At 40.7% G+C, this 20,821-nt stretch overlaps 1 protein-coding gene across 2 annotated transcripts in view; it reads left to right on the top strand.

Moving 5' to 3' along the window:
- LRP5 (LDL receptor related protein 5) overlaps positions 1-20,821 on the top strand; it is a 262,237-nt gene that overhangs the window by 65,967 nt on the left and 175,449 nt on the right. For both annotated transcript variants that reach the window (XM_075566739.1, XM_075566741.1), the window contains exons 3-5: positions 4,979-5,176; positions 8,473-8,669; positions 19,470-19,601. In XM_075566739.1, the coding sequence (XP_075422854.1) occupies positions 4,979-5,176; positions 8,473-8,669; positions 19,470-19,601 (527 nt within the window). The remainder of the gene's footprint in view (positions 1-4,978; positions 5,177-8,472; positions 8,670-19,469; positions 19,602-20,821) is intronic.

The following is a 20,821-nucleotide window of genomic DNA, read 5'->3' as shown; positions in this document are numbered from 1 at the left end:
CATCCTTCCCATGTTTTCTTTTTTGTTATATCCCTTTCCTTTCTAAAAAGATGTCCAACCTTTTTTTTTTATCATCTATTGTATCTGCCATCACAGTCTTAATGGGTAATGAATTCCACATTTTAACTGCCCTTACTGTAAAGAACCCTTTCCTTTGTTGCTGGTGAAATCTCCTTTCCTCCAACCTTAAGGCCTCGGCCATGCACCCTGCTGGCGTGCTGAGGTGCGCTGAGGTGCCTGGCCTTGCGGTTGCTTACCGCACGCGCTGTCAGCGGGCCGTCAGGGGGCGGGCCAGTGACGTCACGGAGCTGGTTCGCCCTCATTGGGCGAACTGCTCACGTGACCGGCCTGTCGCGCCGGCAAGCGGGGGAATTTTAAATTCCCCTAAGACCTGCGCCTCCGCAAGCGCGCGGAAGCGCAGGTGAGCCCCTACTAAAGCTGCTCTAATTGCGACTGTAGGGGCTCAGTGGTGAGCGGGAGCGCGCGTCAGCACGCTTCCGCCAGCAAGCGGTAAACATGGCCGAGGCCTAAGGCATGCCCCCGAGTCCTTTGTACTGTCCTTGGGGTGAATAGTTCTTTTGAAAGCTCCTTGTACTGTCCCTGAATATATTTGTACATATCCCCTCTTAGACGCCTCTTTTCTAAAGTAAACAAATCTAATTTAGCTTGCCTCTCCTCATATATCAGATTATCCATCCCCTTTATTAATTTGGTGGCTCTTCTCTGCACTCTCTCTAGTTCCATAATATGTCTTTTCTAAAGAGTGGTGCCAAAAATTGTACTCTATTTTCAAGGTGTGGTCTTACTAATGCTGTAAATCATTGTTTACTTCCCTTCCATCCATTGCTGTTTAATACAAGATAAGATAGTGTTTGCCTTTGCTGCTACTGCATGACTTTGGGCACTATTGCTAAGCCTGCTGTCTACAAGCACTCCTAAATCCTTCTACATCAAGGATTCTCCTAATTTATCCCAATTTAATTTGCAAATTGCCTGTTTGTTCTTGTTTCCCAAATGCATAACCTTATATTTATCTGTATTAAACCTCATCTGCCATTTACCTGCCAAAGTTTCCAGTCTACTCAAGCCCTTCTGGAGAGAAATTACACCCTGCTCTGATTCTACTACCTTACATAATTTAGTGTCATCAGCAAAGATGGAGACTTTGCTCTCTAGGCCAACCACAAAATCATTAATAAACAAGTTAAAAAGCAGGGGTCCCAGTACCGATCCTTGAGGTACTCCACTCACAACTTTAGCCCATCCTGAAAAAGTTCAATTTACAACAATTCTCTGTTATCTAGCCTTCAACTAGTTTTCAAAATATTTTTACTGAATACAATTAGTTTTATTTTGTACATTAACCTCATGTGTGGAACCGTATCAAAAGCCTTTGCAAAATCTAAGTATACCACATCAACTGCATTTCCCTGGTCTAAATTCCTACTTATCTCCTCTGAGAAACTAATAAGGTTAGTTTTGCACGACCAATCCTTCATAAATCCATGCTGACTATTACTAATAATTTTTATTTTCCATTAGGTATTCCTGAATATTATCCTGTATTAAACCTTCAAGTAGCTTCCCCACTATTGATGCCAGGCTTACAGGTCTGTAATTCCCCGGTTGTGATCTAGCTCCTTTTTTAAATATAGGCAGCATGTTTGCTTTACATCAATCTTGTGGTACTGAGCCTGTGGAAATGGAGTCCTGAATATTAAATGTAATGGTTTGGCTATTGCTGAACTTAACTCCTTGAGAACTCTTGGATGTATGACATCGGGGCCAGTTGCCTTATTTACTTTAATTCTGTCAAGCCGACTATCAACTTCTTCCTCTGTTAACCAATTGTTCGTTAATATAAAGGTTGTGGCCAGGGTTGCCACCTTCAACTGAAGGCCAACCCGGAGGAAAAAAATAAAAATTCCCTTACTTGGCAACGTGGTGCAGTGGCGCCTCCTGGCATCCTGCTGCAACTCCCCCTCCAACTGCAGTGAGCATGGCTGCACGGCTTCAAATGCCGCGTTGCCATGGCAACGGGACGCTGCGCGGCATCGGCAACGTGACGTCACGTAGCGTCCCGTTGACGCCGCGCAGCCATGCTCACTGCATTTGGAGGGGGAATTGCACAAAAATGCCGGAGGCAGCACCCCGCACCCCACCGCTACCACCACAGGCCGTCACCCGGAGATTGACGGGCTAAACCCGTTTCCCGGAGGTAAGTACCCCGAAACCCAGAGTCTCCGGGTCAAACCCGGAAAGGTGGCAACCCTGGTTGTGGCTTCCTCCTGCAGCACTACTATTGCAATGTATTCTTCCCTAGTAAATACAGAGTCAAAGAATGTGCTTTTTCCTTATGTCTAATAATTTGCCTGCCTATCTCGCACTGAAATGGTCATATATTTTCTTTTGTATTTTTTTGTGTTATTAAAGTACTTAAAAAACTTCATCCTAATTTATTCCTTGTAGATTAGTCCTCATTTTATTCAAATCTGCCCTTTTTAAAGGACATGAAACCTTTATTGCGGCTTTAAACATAAAGAGGCAGGAAAAGGTCTGTATATACAACCATTGTGTCACAAGAAAGATTAGGTATAGATCGTACATACACGACAGCTTTGGTACTATGGCACCATTAAATGCAAACATTTAAACATACAGGCTGGATTTTTGTCAGTTCAACCTCAAATAAGACCATGTATTTCTCTAAAGTGTACTTAGAATTGGATTTTGTAAAATGTACTTGAAACATTAGATTGTGAGCTCTGCGGGGCAGGGACGGCTTTTCCTAATGTTACTTTTATGGAAGAAGCGCTTAGGCTATACCTATTATGTCATGTGCGTTCCTGCGATCAAAGCGCTGTGTACTTGGATGGCGCTATGTAAATAAAGAGGTGCCGCAGAAACTTCTTGGTTGTTTCAAAACGCATTTCATTCAAAATCATGTGCGTGTTTTTTAAATAAATCAGTTGTGTGGGATTAGATAATACTTAATGATTTCCCCTCCCCCCCACTCTTAATGCCCTTTTAAATCATTTTGATGATGTATTAATTATAGCAACTACAGTATTTAGGAAGCCACAGCATTTCCTCTTGTTAAATAGGCGCCCATATTGTGTACCCTGGGAAGAAGGATCTTGACAGATGGGACGGCAGCAGGTTAGGTAATTGCTTTGCCATTAAGGAACGGCTGCATTTATTAAAACAAAAAAATCAGGCAAGGGGAGATGTCCCTTTATGCCCCTCTCGTTGCGGCTTCCTATTGGACCCATGAGACGGGAGATTTAAACCTCCATTTTGTTTCCCCCTAGATGGGAAGAAAAACGGTGGCACCTTCCCTAGCAAGAATATTGGGAAGCAGGGTGTCCCCAGAGCTGAAATTACCACAGTAGAGGGAACTGCTCCTTTTTTAAAATGTCTTCCATACATATATCTTTTATTTATTTAGCACCAACAATATACAGCGCTTTACTAAATAGAAAGACTAGACTAAACGTAAAAAAACAAATGACACATGGTATTCTAATACAGCAGGGCCCCGGGCATGCGGCAGGTTCCGTTCTAAGGGCCCGCCGCAAAGCGCCGGAAAGCAGAACCGGTGATTTTCGGTGTGTGCGCATGCGCAGTCCGGCCATTCGCCCTTTACGCATGCACAACCTCGGCAAACCCCCCCGCCCCCCCATTCTGCGCATGCGTGACCTCGCACCGGCCCGTTCTGCGCATGCGCGACCTCGGTCTGGCGTCGACATGGTGGCCCCCTTCTCGGTACCGCCGTATCGGCGGATCGCCGAGAAGCGGGGCCTTGCTGTACAACAGATGCATCAAACATAAACTCACCCAGTTGGAGAGAGAGCGCCTGCCCTGCAGAGCTTGCAATCTATAGGAAGGAAGAGGGTACATACCGTATAACAAACATTTGTTATCATTTAGGAGATGCCTCTTCCATCTTTTGCCATTGAGTCACTGTTTTACTTGGCACGGTTGTGATACTTCTGCCTGATTCGCTAAAACCATAGAAATGTTTTATTTGGATTGGAAGCACTTCGGGGCAGGGCCTTCCCTTTGCCTTATGTTGTCATCTTCCCGTTGCGCTTCTCCCCTTGGCATTGCACATTTGGTAAAGTGCGGTGTAATCTGTGGCGCTATGTATAAATAAAATGTTACATGCGTACATAAACCAGAGTATGGGTAAGGGGATATTCTGAGACATTAGCGGTTTTATCCTGATATACTGCTCTCGCAGGCGAGCATTCCTTCTGGGATTTAGGAAATGAAATATCTTGGAAACCGTGGGGAAGTACGGTCCAACTCCATAAGAACAGTCAATGCTGGGTCAGACCAAGTACTGGAAGCTGCTGGGTGAGCTTAACAGAACAGTTGGGGTACAAAGTGTCAACAGAAGGGGAAAATAAATGAATTGTGCTAGAGATTAGGGGGAAAATGTAAATCCCTTAGAAAAGTAGAGCTCCAGTTACATGTGCAGTGTTAGAAAATTCTGTTTATTGAGAGATTATCACGTTGTTTCAGGTCCACTCAGGCCTTTCACATGCACTCCCTTCCTCCTGGTATGTCCATGCTGCTAATATCCATTTAGGGACTTTCTCACCATGAATAGATCTAGTCTGTTTAAAAGTATTAATGCCCTTGGAACAACCTCTGGTGGTGGTAAGTACCAGACATTGATTGCTCGTTGAATAAAAAAATGGGTAAAAAATAGATCTATGTGAGCCCTTTTGTGTAACTTTTTGGGAGGGCGGATGTACACCCCCTTTACTTGTCTTGTTCTTAATGGTTTGGTGATGATAGGCAGTATGCTTTTCTTTCTTTCTTTTGGTTTAACCTGTACAATTTAATTAAAGGCTGCTGCTGTCTGAGGTAGTTTTAATAAAACAACTTTTATACTCTACATTGTATATATGTTTAACCTTCTAGCAGACCACAACAATGTGCGTAATATTCTGATTATTTTTATTTATAGGTACATGTACTGGACGGATTGGGGTGAAACTCCCAGAATCGAACGTGCCGGGATGGACGGCAGCACCCGCAAAATAATCGTTGATTCCAATATTTATTGGCCCAATGGGTTGACAATCGATTTAGATGAACAAAAACTTTACTGGGCAGATGCCAAACTGAGTTTTATTCACAGAGCTAATTTGGATGGTTCATTTAGGTATATCTTTTTCATTACTATTACACTTTGTATGTTTTACAGCAAATAAAAATACCACTTGTAAGCACATTTGCATGTCTCAGACAGGTCTGTAACCCTGTCTTTCCACATTCTCTTAGCCAGGGATTCTGGGTAATGACATGCAAATGAGCACTCACTGTGTCACTTTCTGCTTCTTGCCCATTTTAAAGTGGCAATCCAAGCGGGCTTTTTTTTTGTTTATTTCTTTCCATTTGATTGAAACAGGGGGTTTCCGGAGACGAACACCAGTCATTTCAATCTACGCTGAGCCCCTGCTTACCGAAATACCTCCATATTAATTTTTTTAGACTGCATTGAGAACGTTTTAAATAGGTTTGTATTTTGACAACATTATAAAGGTTACTGTTCTACTTTAAAACGGCAAATTAGGTACTAGTTTTGAATGAACAAAAGCAGTGTATGTTCTATATTATGTTGGGCTTTTTGCTGCTTTACATAAAGCGTCATTCCACAATGCTCAATAAATATTTATTTTTCCCTTATCCGAAAACAAGCTGCGGTTCAATGACATTCAGTGACACCACAGCTCTCGATATATTGAACTATCCTAAATTTCTCAGTAGAATTAAAAAAAAAAAAAAAATATATATATATATATATATATATATATATATATATATAGGTGTTGTGTACATCCTACACATTGTGACAGCATCCATTGTTTAATATTCATGTGGTTTGTTTCCACTTTTGCGCACCTTATTTTTCTTATCTATTTATTCGGCCACCAGGGTGCCCGATAGAAAGCCGCAACGTCCTCTCCCAACTATTGGCTAGTCCTCAAACTACAGACAAATTTGCTCTTTTTGCAGTAATTGAGAAGCCATCCCTTATCCAACACAAGCAGCCGATATGCTTCACGGAGAAAAGAAACACCTTTTTATATTTCACCAGACACAAATAAGTAAAACAATTGCTTTAAGGGCAATTGAATCAGGAAACCAACTTCAATAAGTACATATTTTCAGTGTTTCAAAAAGAACCCCGGGGAAGAGTGGAAAATTGGGGGTGACGTATGGTTTCGAAAGACTACGGCTGCTGAAGAGATTCAGAAAATCTGTCAATCACAGCTCTGCATGCCGATGTCACACCCCAGAATGCCCTGCATAGATTTACAAGGCATTGTTGTGGGGCGCAACATTGAGAAGCAGCACAGTGATTGACCGCTCTGCTTCCGAAGATGTTCTAAAGCAGCCGCTTACTTTCCTGTGCTGGTTCTTCCGGGGTTGACCATTGGCTTCCCGCAGGGAACCAGTGCGGGTAAGTTACATTTTTCAAGCCCTGTATGTTTTGACCCATCAGGTTGGACTGCCCTTTTAATTCAGTAGTGTTGGTTCCTAGTGCCAAATTATTCGCATAATTACATAAAAAAAACAAATCCCACATTTTGGGTCTGGGGACAAAATACATGTTTGCCAGATGCTTGGAACATGCAACTTTCATGGTGGGTTAAACATTCAAGGTTTGAAGGTTTGAAGTTTCTAAGTGGATGAAGAACAAACTATCCCTGTATAAAGCCAAATCGTGTTTATTTTTCCCACCGATCCTCAGGAGTTATGTTTAGTTTGCTAACGTGTGGAATGTCACAGCATTTTTCACAGCCATTTTGTAAAACATTGCTCAGCTTTTAGTAAATGGAGCCACAAAGCCCTTCACCACCGTAGACAAGTAAATGGAGACCAGAAGACTTCATTGTATTGAAAACCCATGTTTAAAGTGTTTTTGAAAACATACAGGCTATTTTCACATCACAGGCACACTTCTTTTTTGTGGGTGTTATGAAGTAATAATCCCCTCCAATATTTGGATAGGGAAGTGATATTGTGATAAGGCGTTGTTTCCAATGCATTATTCGTTTTTGTCTAAAGGGATAGTTCAGGTCGGTTTTCTTTTTAACAATTTATCAGTGTTGATTTTTTTTTAGATTCAATCACTCTTATATTAACGGTCTTATTTGTGTGTTGTGAAAATGTATATGAATTGCGTCTCGTCAAACACTGGGTGCAAACTACAGCTCAACCGCGTTACAGCGCGATCCGATACAATGCGGATTCGCTTGTAACGCGGTCTGAGCGTGGGTCCCGATTTCAAAACGGCTCAATTTCGCTGTGTGAGGACTTACCGGCATCTACATTTCTCTCCTCTCTGCAGCTGTCAGCTCTCTCCTCTCCCTGCTTCATAGGTTTGTGTCAGGGAGAGGAGAGAGCTGACAGCTGCAGAGAGGAGAAAGATGTAGATGCAGGCAAGTCCTTGCACTCGGCAACATTTTATAACGCGGTCTCATTCTGTGGACACCAAGGGCCGCGTTATATTGGGGTCAGCTGTACTTCCCTTTATCTGTTTGATGGCTTCATAATTCCTTTGCAAGCCAAGAAATAGCTAATATAAGACTGTTTGACAGTCATCACAAAGATAATAAAGATTGTAAAGCCCCTGCAAAGCATTTGTATGCTATGGAGATGTTGACCTTTAAACATAAAACGTTATTGTTGCACAATATGAAATAAGCATACTATTCTACGGAGTTTTCTTTTAAAAGTAATTCCTCCTACACCAAAGCGTACTGGTGGCAGTGAGACAGTTTTTAAAAATAATAAATGTCTTTTATTACAAGTGAACATAATATTAAACAGGTGTTAATAAATATTCACAGTGTTACCACTTCAATGTTAAAAATACACATCAGTAAAATGATATATGGCCTGTACAACTACAGAATAAATGTCACAATAACATACCCTCTATAATTAATTAAAAATCAACAAACACATCTTGGCCATCAAACAGGCGGGTGCACCCATTTTGTAATATTTTTAACTTGCTTTTCTAAGTGTAGTGTATAATAGTCCAATATAAAATATTTCTACTCCACTTCCTCTCCAATTGGGGGAAACAAAAAAAATAAAGTTGGGCGGGGGGGTGGGGGGGGAGTTTTGGGGGGTGGAGGAGGACAGTGAGACGCTTAAGGAGTCAGTCCCTCTAAGGGGCACTAATGGCAGTGACCTGTATAAGGGGCCACATCCGGGTCAATATTGCCGATTTTACCATAACCTGACAGGCAGTAGTAAGATCTGTAATTTGTGATTCATTTAGAGAGTAATAAACTAAAACTATATTTTTATCACTGCTGGATTTGTTTAAGGATGCCAAAGTGTTTACAAAAGGTGTATTGCACCTAAGTGGAAATGCATCTCTGTATGAATGTTAATGTTTTCTGTTTTTTTTGTTGGTGATTTTATTTATGCCACTTGCAGGCAGAAGGTTGTTGAAGGAAGCCTGACGCATCCATTTGCTCTGACGCTGGCAGGAGATACTTTGTACTGGACGGACTGGCAGACGCGTTCGATTCATGCCTGCAACAAACGGACTGGTGAAAAAAGGAGAGAAATAGTCAATGCACTTTACTCTCCCATGGATATACAAGTCTTCAGTCAGGAGCGGCAGCCACACTGTGAGTATTAGTGTGGGTTTTTGATATGTTTTTTTTATTTGAAGCATTCAAACTACTGATAGAGTTTTAGAAATAAAGGATATCTTACACGGTTCTAGGGATTAGCACAAAACAATGAAAGAAAGTGTGTGTGTGCGCGTCCGTGATTACGCAACGCAAGGCCGGCTTGATGGCAATGCTATCAGTGCGAATGCACCCGGCCCCGTGCTTACAGAGGCCACTCGCTCTTCCCGGGCCCAACTTCTGAAGTCCCAGTTTAAATATTGTGGTTGCTAAATGTAATACTCAGTCGTCCGTGTGTGTATGTACCGTATTGGCCCAAATATAGTACGGCTTTGCACATAATACGACCCTAAAGTTTTGAAGCTGTTCTACATGGGGGAAAAAAAGGTGTTGTGCTGTGCATATAATACAAGTACAGTTTTCAGAAGGACATTTTTAGAAAAAAAACATAGCACTATATTTGGGCCAAGATGGTATATTGTGATGTAGCCAGAGGCAAAGTGCAGAAAAAAAGGTATTTAGGGTCCAGCACCTTCCTAAGGTTGTACCCTTTGTCCTGACCTGGGGGCTAATTATTGAACTGCGGCCTTAAGGCAGTTCAAGCAGCTTCCTAGAGGCCAATAGTTTTTGGCCTGAACTCACACCCTGAGGACGTAGACTTCAGCCTCCACTGAAGGAGTACTTCCTGAGAACGTCAGAAGCAGAGTGCAGGTACAGGGCTGGCTGCTGGTAATGAGCGTACCTCTCCAACTCCTAGTTCGGAACTAACAAGTGTGTTAGCGCTCCAGAGAGGAGATGGGTACAGCTCAACCTCGTTATAGCGCAATCCGCTTATAACGTGGTGTGAGCGTGGCTTCCGTTTTTTTTTCAAAGCTAAAAAAAAAATGTTGTTTTTTTTTTTGTCAAACTCCCCCCTCCCTTCTCCTCCTCCCTCCCTCTGGAAAGGAAAGCAGGAGTGTTGCTATAATTGAGGCAACATAAGGTTTTTTTCTGTATGGTTACAGACTGGAATAGCAGTACCCAACTTCTCTGCAATGCTACTCTGAAAGCAAAGGATTAAATGTAGCAGCATTTCTCTACTAGGAGTTACAGGCCTCTTGAGGGCACTAGAATAGTTCAGAAACCATAGTGGATAATAGTAATTTTGTAACTTTAAACTTTTAGAAAGGACTAACACTCAACTACAGATCTGTTACTGGAGTTATTATAAAAAGAGGGTGGCACAGCATGGCTTGCATGGTCCCCTTCTCCACATCCTTTCCCTCCTCTCCTATTCTATCTTTAGTCTTTTTTGCCTCTAAAAAAACTCTGAGCAAGAAGCAGACTTTCCAAGGATGCAGGTCTCGGATGCTGTCTGCAGCAGTGCTGGATGAGAGCACGCCTCTGCTTTGTTAACACCTCTCTCCTTGCCCTCAGATGACAACGTTCTGCCTCTGCGGGGAGGGTCTATTGCTCAGCCTCCCTTCGGATTGCTTGGGAAGCCTGCCGCTTTTTGCTTCTTTTGTCCTCTCGGTGCCTCCGTACCTGCAATGCTGCAGGAAAAAAAGCTTATTTTTTCCCCTTTTCTCTGCATTATGACAAATCAAGGCAGGCAGCTGTGCTGTTAGCACATCAGAGCAGGGAGAGCGAGATAGTTACTGCCGTATTAGAGGGAAGGGGTGTCACAGCAAAGCCCCCTCCCTACTACTGGGTATATGGTTTTAATGATGTGTGCTGGGCAAGCAGAGGACCGCAGGCTTCATGATCGGGAGCAACAGCCCCGATTTATCATTAAATAATAATGTTTTGATGACAGAAAACACATAGTCATTGCACTGGAAGCCTGGAATTTTAACAGCATCAGAAATAACACACACACACACACACACACACACACACACACACACACACACACACACACACACACACACACTTATCGTATTTAGAGTCCAAGTTTCACATGTATACGTGAGCACAAGTTGAAAACATTCCTCTTCACACACAGTGTAAGGTTCCATTGAAAAATTCTTATTTCTTCTAAATGTCCTCTGTCACATCTTCATACTCCTATTGATTTAGTTCAAAAGGTTCCCACCTATTGTTACTTGTCGGCCAAGGTAGACATAGCCTTCAACGACTTATAGTTCTATTCCATTTATTTTGATCTTTGACAGTTGACACGTTTTGTGAACATCACTTTGGTCTTGCTGAGTTTTTTATGCCGGCCCAATTACTTACTTTGGCGAGTTCTCCTATTTGTTGCTGAAGGTCTTGTGGACTTAATAACAGTGTCATCTGCAAATTGTAGGTGACTAACGTATTCACATTTATTTTGATTCCCCTATTTTCCAATTTAATGTCTTGAAAAATTCTTCCAGTGTTGCTAGGGTGACATGAAGTCGTCTCCCAAATGGACTTGCTGATCTTTATTTTGCTTGTGTCTTGCTTTTATCTTGATGTAATTTAATAGCAATACAAAAATACTAAAACAAGCGCTAGACCTAAAATCAAACAGTGCAGTGCACAAATGTGAGCAGCCTGGTAATCTACTAGGGAATTTCTCAAAATAAACCCAAAATACAAATATAGAATCAAAACCTGGCGCGTGTGTATATATAAATGAATAAACAGTATATAGTCCAATAAAGGATATAAGTGATGATGTGAGTTAAGTCCTTATTCTTTCAAACTTGAGTGGTTAACAGATGAGAGATAGGCTCAAACTTCACAGTTCACAGAGCAAACAGTCCTCTTCACAATGTAATGCTACCCTGTAGATATGAGACAGAAAGCAGGGAAAAAAACATTGCGCAGTATTGTTTTACAGCCAAATGCACCCTTAATCTTGAAACTCAACAAATTGCCTACTTACTAGAAGTAGGTAGGTCGCATACCTAAGGAGGTACTGCCCTAGACACTCATCCAGCTGCCAGTCAAGAACGGAGACGGTGACGTCATCCTAGCCGCGCCGGAACAACGCGAGGTACACGCGATACCGGAAAGGACATTCAGTGACTGAACACTGCTGCTGGGTGTGCTGGGTCGGGCACTTCTAATTTGATTTTAAACTCACGTGCCATTGTGAGTATTTTACTGTTTTAGGTTTGGAGGCGTCATTAAAGTTTTTATTATTGCGCAATCCTCTGTTCTTCTTTCATCCCTTGCTGGAGAATAAGATACAGGAATCCGAAGACAGGCTCAGGAGACATCTTTTCCTGAGAGGGAGATCCTTCTTACATCCATTGAAGTTGGGGACACCACGTGGTGTTCGTGCTATGCCTAAAGCTCCTTGGACTCGGAAGACTCAAAACACAGTTTCTCTCCCCTGTATGCGACCTACCTACTTCTAGTAAGTAGGCAATTTGTTGAGTTTCAAGATTAAGGGTGCATTTGGATGTAAAACAATACCGCGCAATGTTTTTTTCCCTGCTTTCTGTCTCATATCTACAGGGTAGCATTACATTGTGAAGAGGACTGTTTGCTCTGTGAACTGTGAAGTTTGAGCCTATCTCTCATCTGTTAACCACTCAAATTTGAAAGAATAAGGACTTAACTCACATCATCACTTATATCCTTTATTGGACTATATATACTATTTATTCATTTATATATACACACGCGCCAGGTTTTGATTCTATATTTGATGTAATTTAATGGTTAATGTGGCTTTCTCGTTAATATTCCTTATAATATCATACGCTTTTTCAATACTCAATATCTTCTTAATTGCTCTACAGCTGCTGAGGTGTTGACCTAATCAAATGCTTTTCCGTAATTTCCAAAACCAGAGTGGAGTTGTTGCCATACTTGCCAACGCACGCTTCGTTTTTCTACTGGCAACCAGTCTTTGCATTAAAATCTCCAATAATCTTGACGTGACTATTTCATGGTAGATGTCTTCTACTGTATTGTCCATGTGACTCGATGATGGAGTATACACTTAAATAATTTGATGCCTGTATCTCTGTCAACTGGATGACGATACTGGCTGCTCTTTATGATGAGCTTTCATCCTCCACTGTGTTGTTTGTCCATCTCTTGTTAACGATGAAGCCTACTGTCAAACCCAGGGACAATCCGGCCTCTGGAGAATGAGTGCCATTGCTTTTCAGTTGAGCACTTACCATACCATTTGCATGTTAGCAAGTACCTTTTCCACTTTAGCTGGGTATATTGTTCAAGCGTTCATAGTATGGTTGAACCTACCAGCACAAGTGCCACTATACATGTTCTTGAGCACCTCTTCACACCTTCCTGCCACATTGAGGCAGCGAGATAAGGATTTAAGAGAAGGATGGACATATATGTGGAATTGTATATGTATATATAATTTGTGTGTGTGATGGATACACTCCCCATTCAGATGTCCTGAAGAAATTACATTTGTGATTAATGTAATTTTGAAAAAAAACTAAAACTATAATGGCACATTTCGATTTGTTAAAGAAAACCAAATAGGTTATTTACAAAACGTTTGCTTTTTGTCAGGCTTTGTGAAAATTGCACCTTTAATAACCACCATAGCTCTTTAAAAATGTGTTGTAACCCCAACAACAGTATTTGTAAGTACATTGGATAAGTACTCTGGGATGCTATAGTCACAAGTCATATCTTTAAAAATAGCAGCTTTCTATATTCCAAATCATTTATAACATTACATGATAACATGTAACTACCCTTTCTCAATAATGAAATGACACAATATCGCCAAAAGTAAAAGGTCTGCTATTTTTTCTCATACTACCTGGAACACAGCTTAAATACCAGCGCTGCAAACCATTACCTATATATGTGAATTTGTTTGCCAAAACAGCCAAAATGTCATAACGGAGTACAGTAATATTGTAAAATTGTTATTTTGAATAAATTAACTTTTATGTTTATAGAGGTATATTATGGTTCAGTTGTTTCTGAGATCATATGTACGTGTGTACTCGCACTTTCGTGCAAAATAAGTACATGTATATTATATATAAATACTGTATATACACACACATACAGTATACACACAAACACATACACGGTGGTGGGTTCTTATTGAATATGCTGAAGCAGTATTTCGGAGACGCCTTTTTATAGCGCAATGTTGAAGCCCCCAGCTCCTTAAGGTATGTGAAGTATTTCAGAGCAGCGTGTGAGGATAACTGGAACGCCAGCGTGTGCACAACCAGGATACTGTTTTACATGTGTGTGTGAAAGTCCAGTGTTGTGCTTCAGATTTACAAAAACACAACAAAACTGCACTCATATTATACTATGTGATTTTGGTCATTTAATCAGTGTTGAAAACATAAAATTTGTGTTCAGAACAACAATTTTCAGGATGTGCCCTTTGAGTAGTAAAGAGTTTAATTATTTCCAGCTTTATTTTGAGCCCACTGTAGTATTAAAAATAGCATAATATACATGCATTAAAAGCATCAGTGGATCAAATAGTTTAACTATGTGTTTCGGTGGTTATGCCCAAATTTAAGAAGCTCCTACTACAACACATTAGCGTTTAAAAGCAGCAGTTCCCATCCAAAATTATTATTATAAAAACAAAAAAGCTTACCTGAACCAGGGGTAACCCAGGAGCTCATCTATGGTTCTGATGTCTGTTCCCCCTCTCTACCTGGGATGCCATCGATTTTTCTATTGGCTGTGGGAGGGAACCCTGACCGGGGAGGAGGGGGCACACAGCTTTTGCAGGAATTGGGGGGTCGGGGGAGGGTGCAGGATGTCAGCAGAATACAGGGGCAGCTCCATATGTTTTTTAAAAGAATCTTGAGCGGCGTTGATTGCGACTTTAAATACATTTACCCTTCTATTTGTTCAATTTTTTTTTAAAAGTTTTAAAGCAAATATATTTTCCATTGTTCTTAGCGTCTGTTAGTTTGCACTTAATGTGTTTTAACCACTCTGAAGAAAAAGATACACATTTTCTAATTAAACTCTAGCACTACTAAACACAATATTTTGGTATCCATTGAAACTTTATGGAGCCAGTCTTGAACCAATTGTTATAAGACAGGGTTGCAGGCCTGGGTTAACAGGGCTTGCTGTAAAAATCGCCACAATATCAGCATCTCCTTTACCTACGTGATTTAAAAAAAAAAAAAAAAGGGAAATACAGGTAGATATCATAGAAAGAAATGAAGGTCTAAAATTCAGCTTTTCTCGTTCAAAGCTCTACACTCTGTCCATCCTTATATTTCAAATATACTCACTCCATACCCATAAGCTTCTGGTCCAAGTTATTGTCCTTCTGTCACACACCTTTCCACTGCTCCTTCATGCTTTAAATGCAGTCCATCGTAGGACAAAAGTGAACCAAGGACGGTGGCGTGTTTTAATAAGTTTAATAAAGCTGAAAAAAAGCCCTGACCAGTATTTTTAAATACAGTTTTAATAGTGACGCTTTGGACTGTTTTTACAATCTTTATTGAACGTATTTCAGTCTTTAATGACACAGGTAAATCATGCTCCTGGTTTTGTTCTTTTGACTAATAATGGTCGCCATAAATTACTTTGCAAACAAACGAATTAACATAAGTAACGAGTATGCTTGAAATCAGTGTATCTAGAGAAAAAGCGGTATAATGCAGCAGGCATAAACTTATAGGGGTCCATGTTAAAATGGACAACATAAAAAAAGGTGACACTGTGTGCTCATTTGCATGTTATTACCCAGAATCCCTGGCTGTAGTTGAAGGATTGTATGCTAAGAGATAATGGGGAAAGGCAGGGTTGCATACATGGTTGTTGCTATATAAAAATGTGGAGGGGAAGCTTCTGCTATTTGTCTAATTAAAGAATACGACTCTTGGGTCACCCGAGTTAATGTTATTGGATCCTCCTTGCAATGAGCAGATTGTGCTCAGGATCTTTCAAGCGAGTAGCCTCTTTAGTCTATGGTCCAGTTATGCATATGTACCCTTTCTGACATCTCTCTCAGCCTAGAGAATGGCCTGCCTCACGCTGTAATATTTCTAGGACAGTATAGCACAGTGGTTTCCAATTTATTTTTTTGGTTAAGGAATCCTATGTGAAATTCTGAGGAACCCCAACCCTCTTTAATAGCGAGTCTGAGATCAGATGCATTGTAAATTCTTCTGTATTTGGCACAATTTTAAAATGACCTTAAAATTACAAGGAATCCTTCACGAATGTTCTGGGAACCCTAGGGTTCCTACTAACCCTGATTTGAAAAACACTGGTATAGAAATTCAGTAGAGGCATGTAAGGAAAACTCATCTGGTATAGCTCAGTTGCCACTGGCGCTCAGCTAATGAATTCAAATATCCTTACCTTCAGATGTTGATGCATCAATGAAAATTCTTGGCCTAAAATTCCATGCACGGAAGTGACCCAATGACCATGATGCATTTAAGGGGTATGTAATAAAAATAAAGGGGAGTTTTAAGTACTTTAATCAATCTGGTGCTTCAAGAGTACCGTTAATGTGGTTGCACGCTGTCTTAAAAATACAAGATATTGTGTTTATCACAGGTCAAGTGTCTGTGCTGATCTGCAAAGAGGGCTTAATTGGGGGGGCTATAGTTGATGGTCCACTAACACTGAAATGTGTGTGGTTTAGAAGGCTATTGATGATAGCCAGATCCTGGGCAGTCCATCTCAAAGAAAACTGTAACATTCTTTAATCATCACTTGTGCCTCACAGAGAGACGTGACAAACAGTTCACCACTTAGTTGGAGTTTATAAAAATGAGGATGACATCTATTTTGAATAATAACAGGTACAGATTTGGCATCATTGCAATTAGACAAATCAAATCGTACCACACACTTCATGATTAAGGGGAGCAAGAGACAGATAACTGTTTCTCCTGCAAATATATATGTTAGGCTGTCAAATTTTAGATGCAGGCGTGCATATGAAGAGCACAGACACAACCGTGAAGATGGCATCTAAGTATTCGGGAAATTAAGTTATGAGTGTTTCTATATTCAGTAAGACTTTTAAACGTCAGAAAAAAATAAAAATTCACCCCTTAAGTCATAAATGTCACCCAAGTAGCTAATTTACGGCATGGTGGGTCTTATGTGTGTTTAAATGCATGAAGGTCTGGGCATAAATGTTGGCATGTACGAATAGAAAATCAGAATTCAACAGAGGTGTGTTTTGGGATCAGAACACATGAATGCTCTTCTCCATATATTTGTGCATATTTCTCGAGTGGTGGCAGCGGATACATATGATTGCAATCTAGGAAGGGGTAAATATTAACTCATTGAAAGTACCTTGTGCGGTAGAAAGGTTTATTGGCTTGGGTAGCCGTGTGTATTAACCCTGGTTGTATATCCAAGTCACATCCTCACTACTGTGCTCTTTGACAGATGGTATATTGGAACGGAGTGAGGGGATATACTACTCATTTGAGGGACCCTTGCGGAAGGTGAAAAGTGGATCAGCTAGAGAGTATTAACTCTTGACCTGTATGCAGGTCACGTGCTCACAGGTGTGCCGTACTTGACAGGGTTCAATCAATCTGGTTTGATATTTAAAGAAAAAACACTGTTTGATTTTTTTTTTATTGACCGCAGGAACTTTCAATGTAGTTTGCTCTTAAACAGAATTCATCCTAACTTTTGGCACAGAATATTTACAACATTTTCAGGATACAATTACATGCCTGTACTCGCATGTTTTGCTCCAAGACATCATTATATTTGTAACCTATTAAGCTCATCACAGCTGTAATCCTAAATTGGCATCTTCAAACTGTGCGAAAGGATTCTGTAACTTGTTTCTATTCACGGCACGAAAAATACAAGGCTTTGTGACATGATAGCATATATTTATAGAAATCTGTAGAGTATATTTAAATCCCATCCAAAAACAAAAACGTTCTTGTTAAAATTATATTTGCTACAGCCTGAAAACAAGAAATGATAGAAAATAGAATGATCGAAAAGTATCCTGTTTGTTGTAGGTTGATACCTTTCAGGGGCCAACATTGGACTTCTTCATAGATAAAATTATAGTTTGCAGAGATGTTGAAAGCTCACAGGTTTCTTCAAGTGTATCCAATGCTGTTTAAAAAGCTCTGTACACGACACTCGCCTCTGAAGAATAACCATCATGTTTGTCCCTTTAAAAGCCTACTACTAATCTGAACTTCTCGTGGACCTCAACTTTGAACTTGAAAGGTATCAATATAGTAGACCAGTTTTTTTTCCAGCAGTGGTTCCTAGGAACCCTTGGGTTCCCCGGCCTCCCTAAAGGGTTCCTTGCAATTTCCAGGTCATTTGAAAATTGTACCAAATACAGAAGAATTTACAATGCATCTGAGCTCAGACGCGTTATTAGAGAGGGTTCACAATATAATTGTAGGGTTCCTTAACCAAAAAAAATGTTGCAAACCATTGTAGTAGATGATACAAAGTCCAAATGTGTGAAAAGCAAAAATAGATTAAAAAAACTACTTAATGCTCCCCAAAAAATTCCCAAACTGCTAAATGAATAACCGTTGTGGGATGTTCCCTATTTCTATGCTTTGTCTTTTCCACACGTTTTATGGTAGTAAGGTAGACTATGGAAAAACTTTTAAAGAGCGGTAAGACAAAGGTCATGCACAGAAGATTGGTAATGGGCAACTTTGAAAGGCTTTTATGAAGACATACTTAACAATTTAAGAGGCACTTAATAACGTATAAGGGTTTTCCTTAACCTTCTCAGTGCCTGATGTCCGGCAGCACCAGATTGTCACCGGACCTCCAGCATTTGCAGTCATGCGATCACTTCAGCAGCGATCACATGACGGCTACCTCCACCCACTTCCGTTTCGATTGAGCCGACATATTGTTACACCAGCCCAACCCTGACCTTGTTGGTGAGCCCATTATTATAAGGTCGGTGGAGAGTTGCACGGGGACGTTGCCCCAGCTGCAGATGAGGGCCCAACCGGTCGATCACGGAAGTTGTCTGACTTTTGATATTGGCCAACGGGGACCACCCCTACCCTCCGAGCCGCCTGTCCTTGGACATTTGCCCCAGCTCTTACCCTTTCCCACTCTCCCCAGCCAGCAACCCTGCAAACACCTGCTTAGCAGATATCACACAAAAGGGAGGCGCTTGAGAGAAGAAATGTTTTCTTATTTTATTACCTACTGTAACTCTTCAACGTATAATAAATATGTATAGATCATATATGAAGAGCTAAAATATACATCTTTACTCCGTGCTGCAACCATGAATATAACTGGCAAATCAGAACATTAGTCTCTTCTCTCTAAGAATGGGAGAAGGACTAATCCCAAACGAGGTGCACCCTAAAATTCATACTGGTTATTCCATTATCGATCAATAAAATATGCAAAACTAAATATATCAAGTGTCTCCTTTAGCAATTTATATCTTTGGGAAATGGCCATATCATGAGAGTAGCTAGGCTGACATTAAGGTGCAATATTAAAGGTCATACTTTATTTGTATACAGTATACAGATGTAGCTCGACTTCTCTTCCCTCTGGCTTGGCTTTAGAGAGGAAAGAGAACTGCGGTATATCGCGGCCACGAGAAATCCTGCCGGCAGCCGATAGTGAATCGGACATTGTTGGTGCCAGGGCAGCTTGATTTCTTTGCAGCAGCTCCGGGGAAACGAGGTGGGGGCTACATCGGTCATTGTCACCTTTTGATCATTCCGTGCTCGTTTGTCAAATCTGAAGTGGCAGGACCACTTTGAAAACCACTTTTCTAACACTGGGGAAAATGAAGTTATTAATAATGTCTCCTTTTCGGTTGTTAACCCCCCCATTGTATCATATTGTGAAGTCGTAGACAATCCAGTCAAATGCTTTCTCTGCTTCTTTTAGTCCATACGGCATGCAACGTCAGTAACGGAGGCTGCTCCCACCTGTGCCTTCTGTCCCCACGAGACCCCTTTTACAGCTGTGCGTGTCCCACGGGAGTGCAGCTGACACAGGACGGCAAGACTTGCAAAACCGGTAACGATTTATTGTTTTATTTGGGTGGGTGAATGTTTAACTTTCTTGTAAACAATGTCTGAAGAATCCTGTAACTTACAACAAGAAATGTACCTCTGGTGAATGAAGCAAGTTTTAATATACAGTGGAACTCACTAATTTTGGAAGTAACGAATAAAAGCAATACATTTTTAAAACTAATTTAACAAGTAAAGAAAGCGCTTCAGTATACTATATAAAAGTGGGAATCCGTATCCACTGGAACCGTTACAACCTCCTAGTACTACTATTTAACAAAAAAACATTTACTGAAGTAGGAGACAGGAGGAAAAAGCCTGGCAAGTATATTGCTCCCCGATCAACGAAGTCTTCTAAGGAGAGGGCAGAAGGGGTGAAGAGAGGAGTGTTATTAACCTATTTGATGTTGGAATCTCTGCAGCATTTGAGTGACACACATTTTCCGGCACTGCAACCATGGGATCACTTGTGTATTTAACTTGTGGCCGCAACCAGTCCCGAGAAATTCAAGAGTAAATTATTTTCCAGGGATGATCTGTCGTAGATTAGAGAATAAAACAAATTGACATCATAAGGGCCACTAACATGGCCCCTCATTACCACACTGTCTGTAGCTTAATGGCAATTGCATTGCTTCAGAAGTTGGACTTGGGCCCCTAAAATATATTGGAACCTTTGTAACCACAGGGGTAAGCAACACACTACTTCATATACCTGTTGGCAAAGGATCAAAATACTGCAAATACAAATGTAGGATAAGTATCTGTCATCTACATTTTATCATAGATTTAACTTGATGGATGTGTCTTTGTTCAACCTCATCTACTATTTAACTATGTAACCATCTATCAGCTGCATGTTGATAACATGATAGTCACAATATACAAAAAGAATCATGCTTTGCAGCTATGAAGACAATACAAATGTGTCATTGTTTGCAAGTTCGGGGTTTTTTTTGGCCACCTTTGCAAAACGTAGTGGTTTTTATTGCAACTTGTGCAGATCGGCTATTTTTGCAAAGCATTGGCAAAGTTGCTGCAGTAATAATGGTCAGGTTGTTTGATTTTATTTTTACTCCCGTTTATACTTTGCAGCACTCCTGGCTATTGGCTAATTCTGTGGATTTATAATTTTGAGTATTGAATGTTGGGTGAGCTTGCGATAATGTTTGGATTTTGATTTACTGTTTAGGATGTGGAATCTCCTTTTTTCTGACTCGGCAG

This window comes from Ascaphus truei, chromosome 12, assembly GCF_040206685.1.
Source record: "Ascaphus truei isolate aAscTru1 chromosome 12, aAscTru1.hap1, whole genome shotgun sequence".
In the NCBI taxonomy this organism is placed as follows: domain Eukaryota; kingdom Metazoa; phylum Chordata; class Amphibia; order Anura; family Ascaphidae; genus Ascaphus; species Ascaphus truei.
The sequence above is the reverse complement of the archived record's forward strand: the minus strand, read 5'-3'. Positions and strand labels throughout refer to the sequence as shown.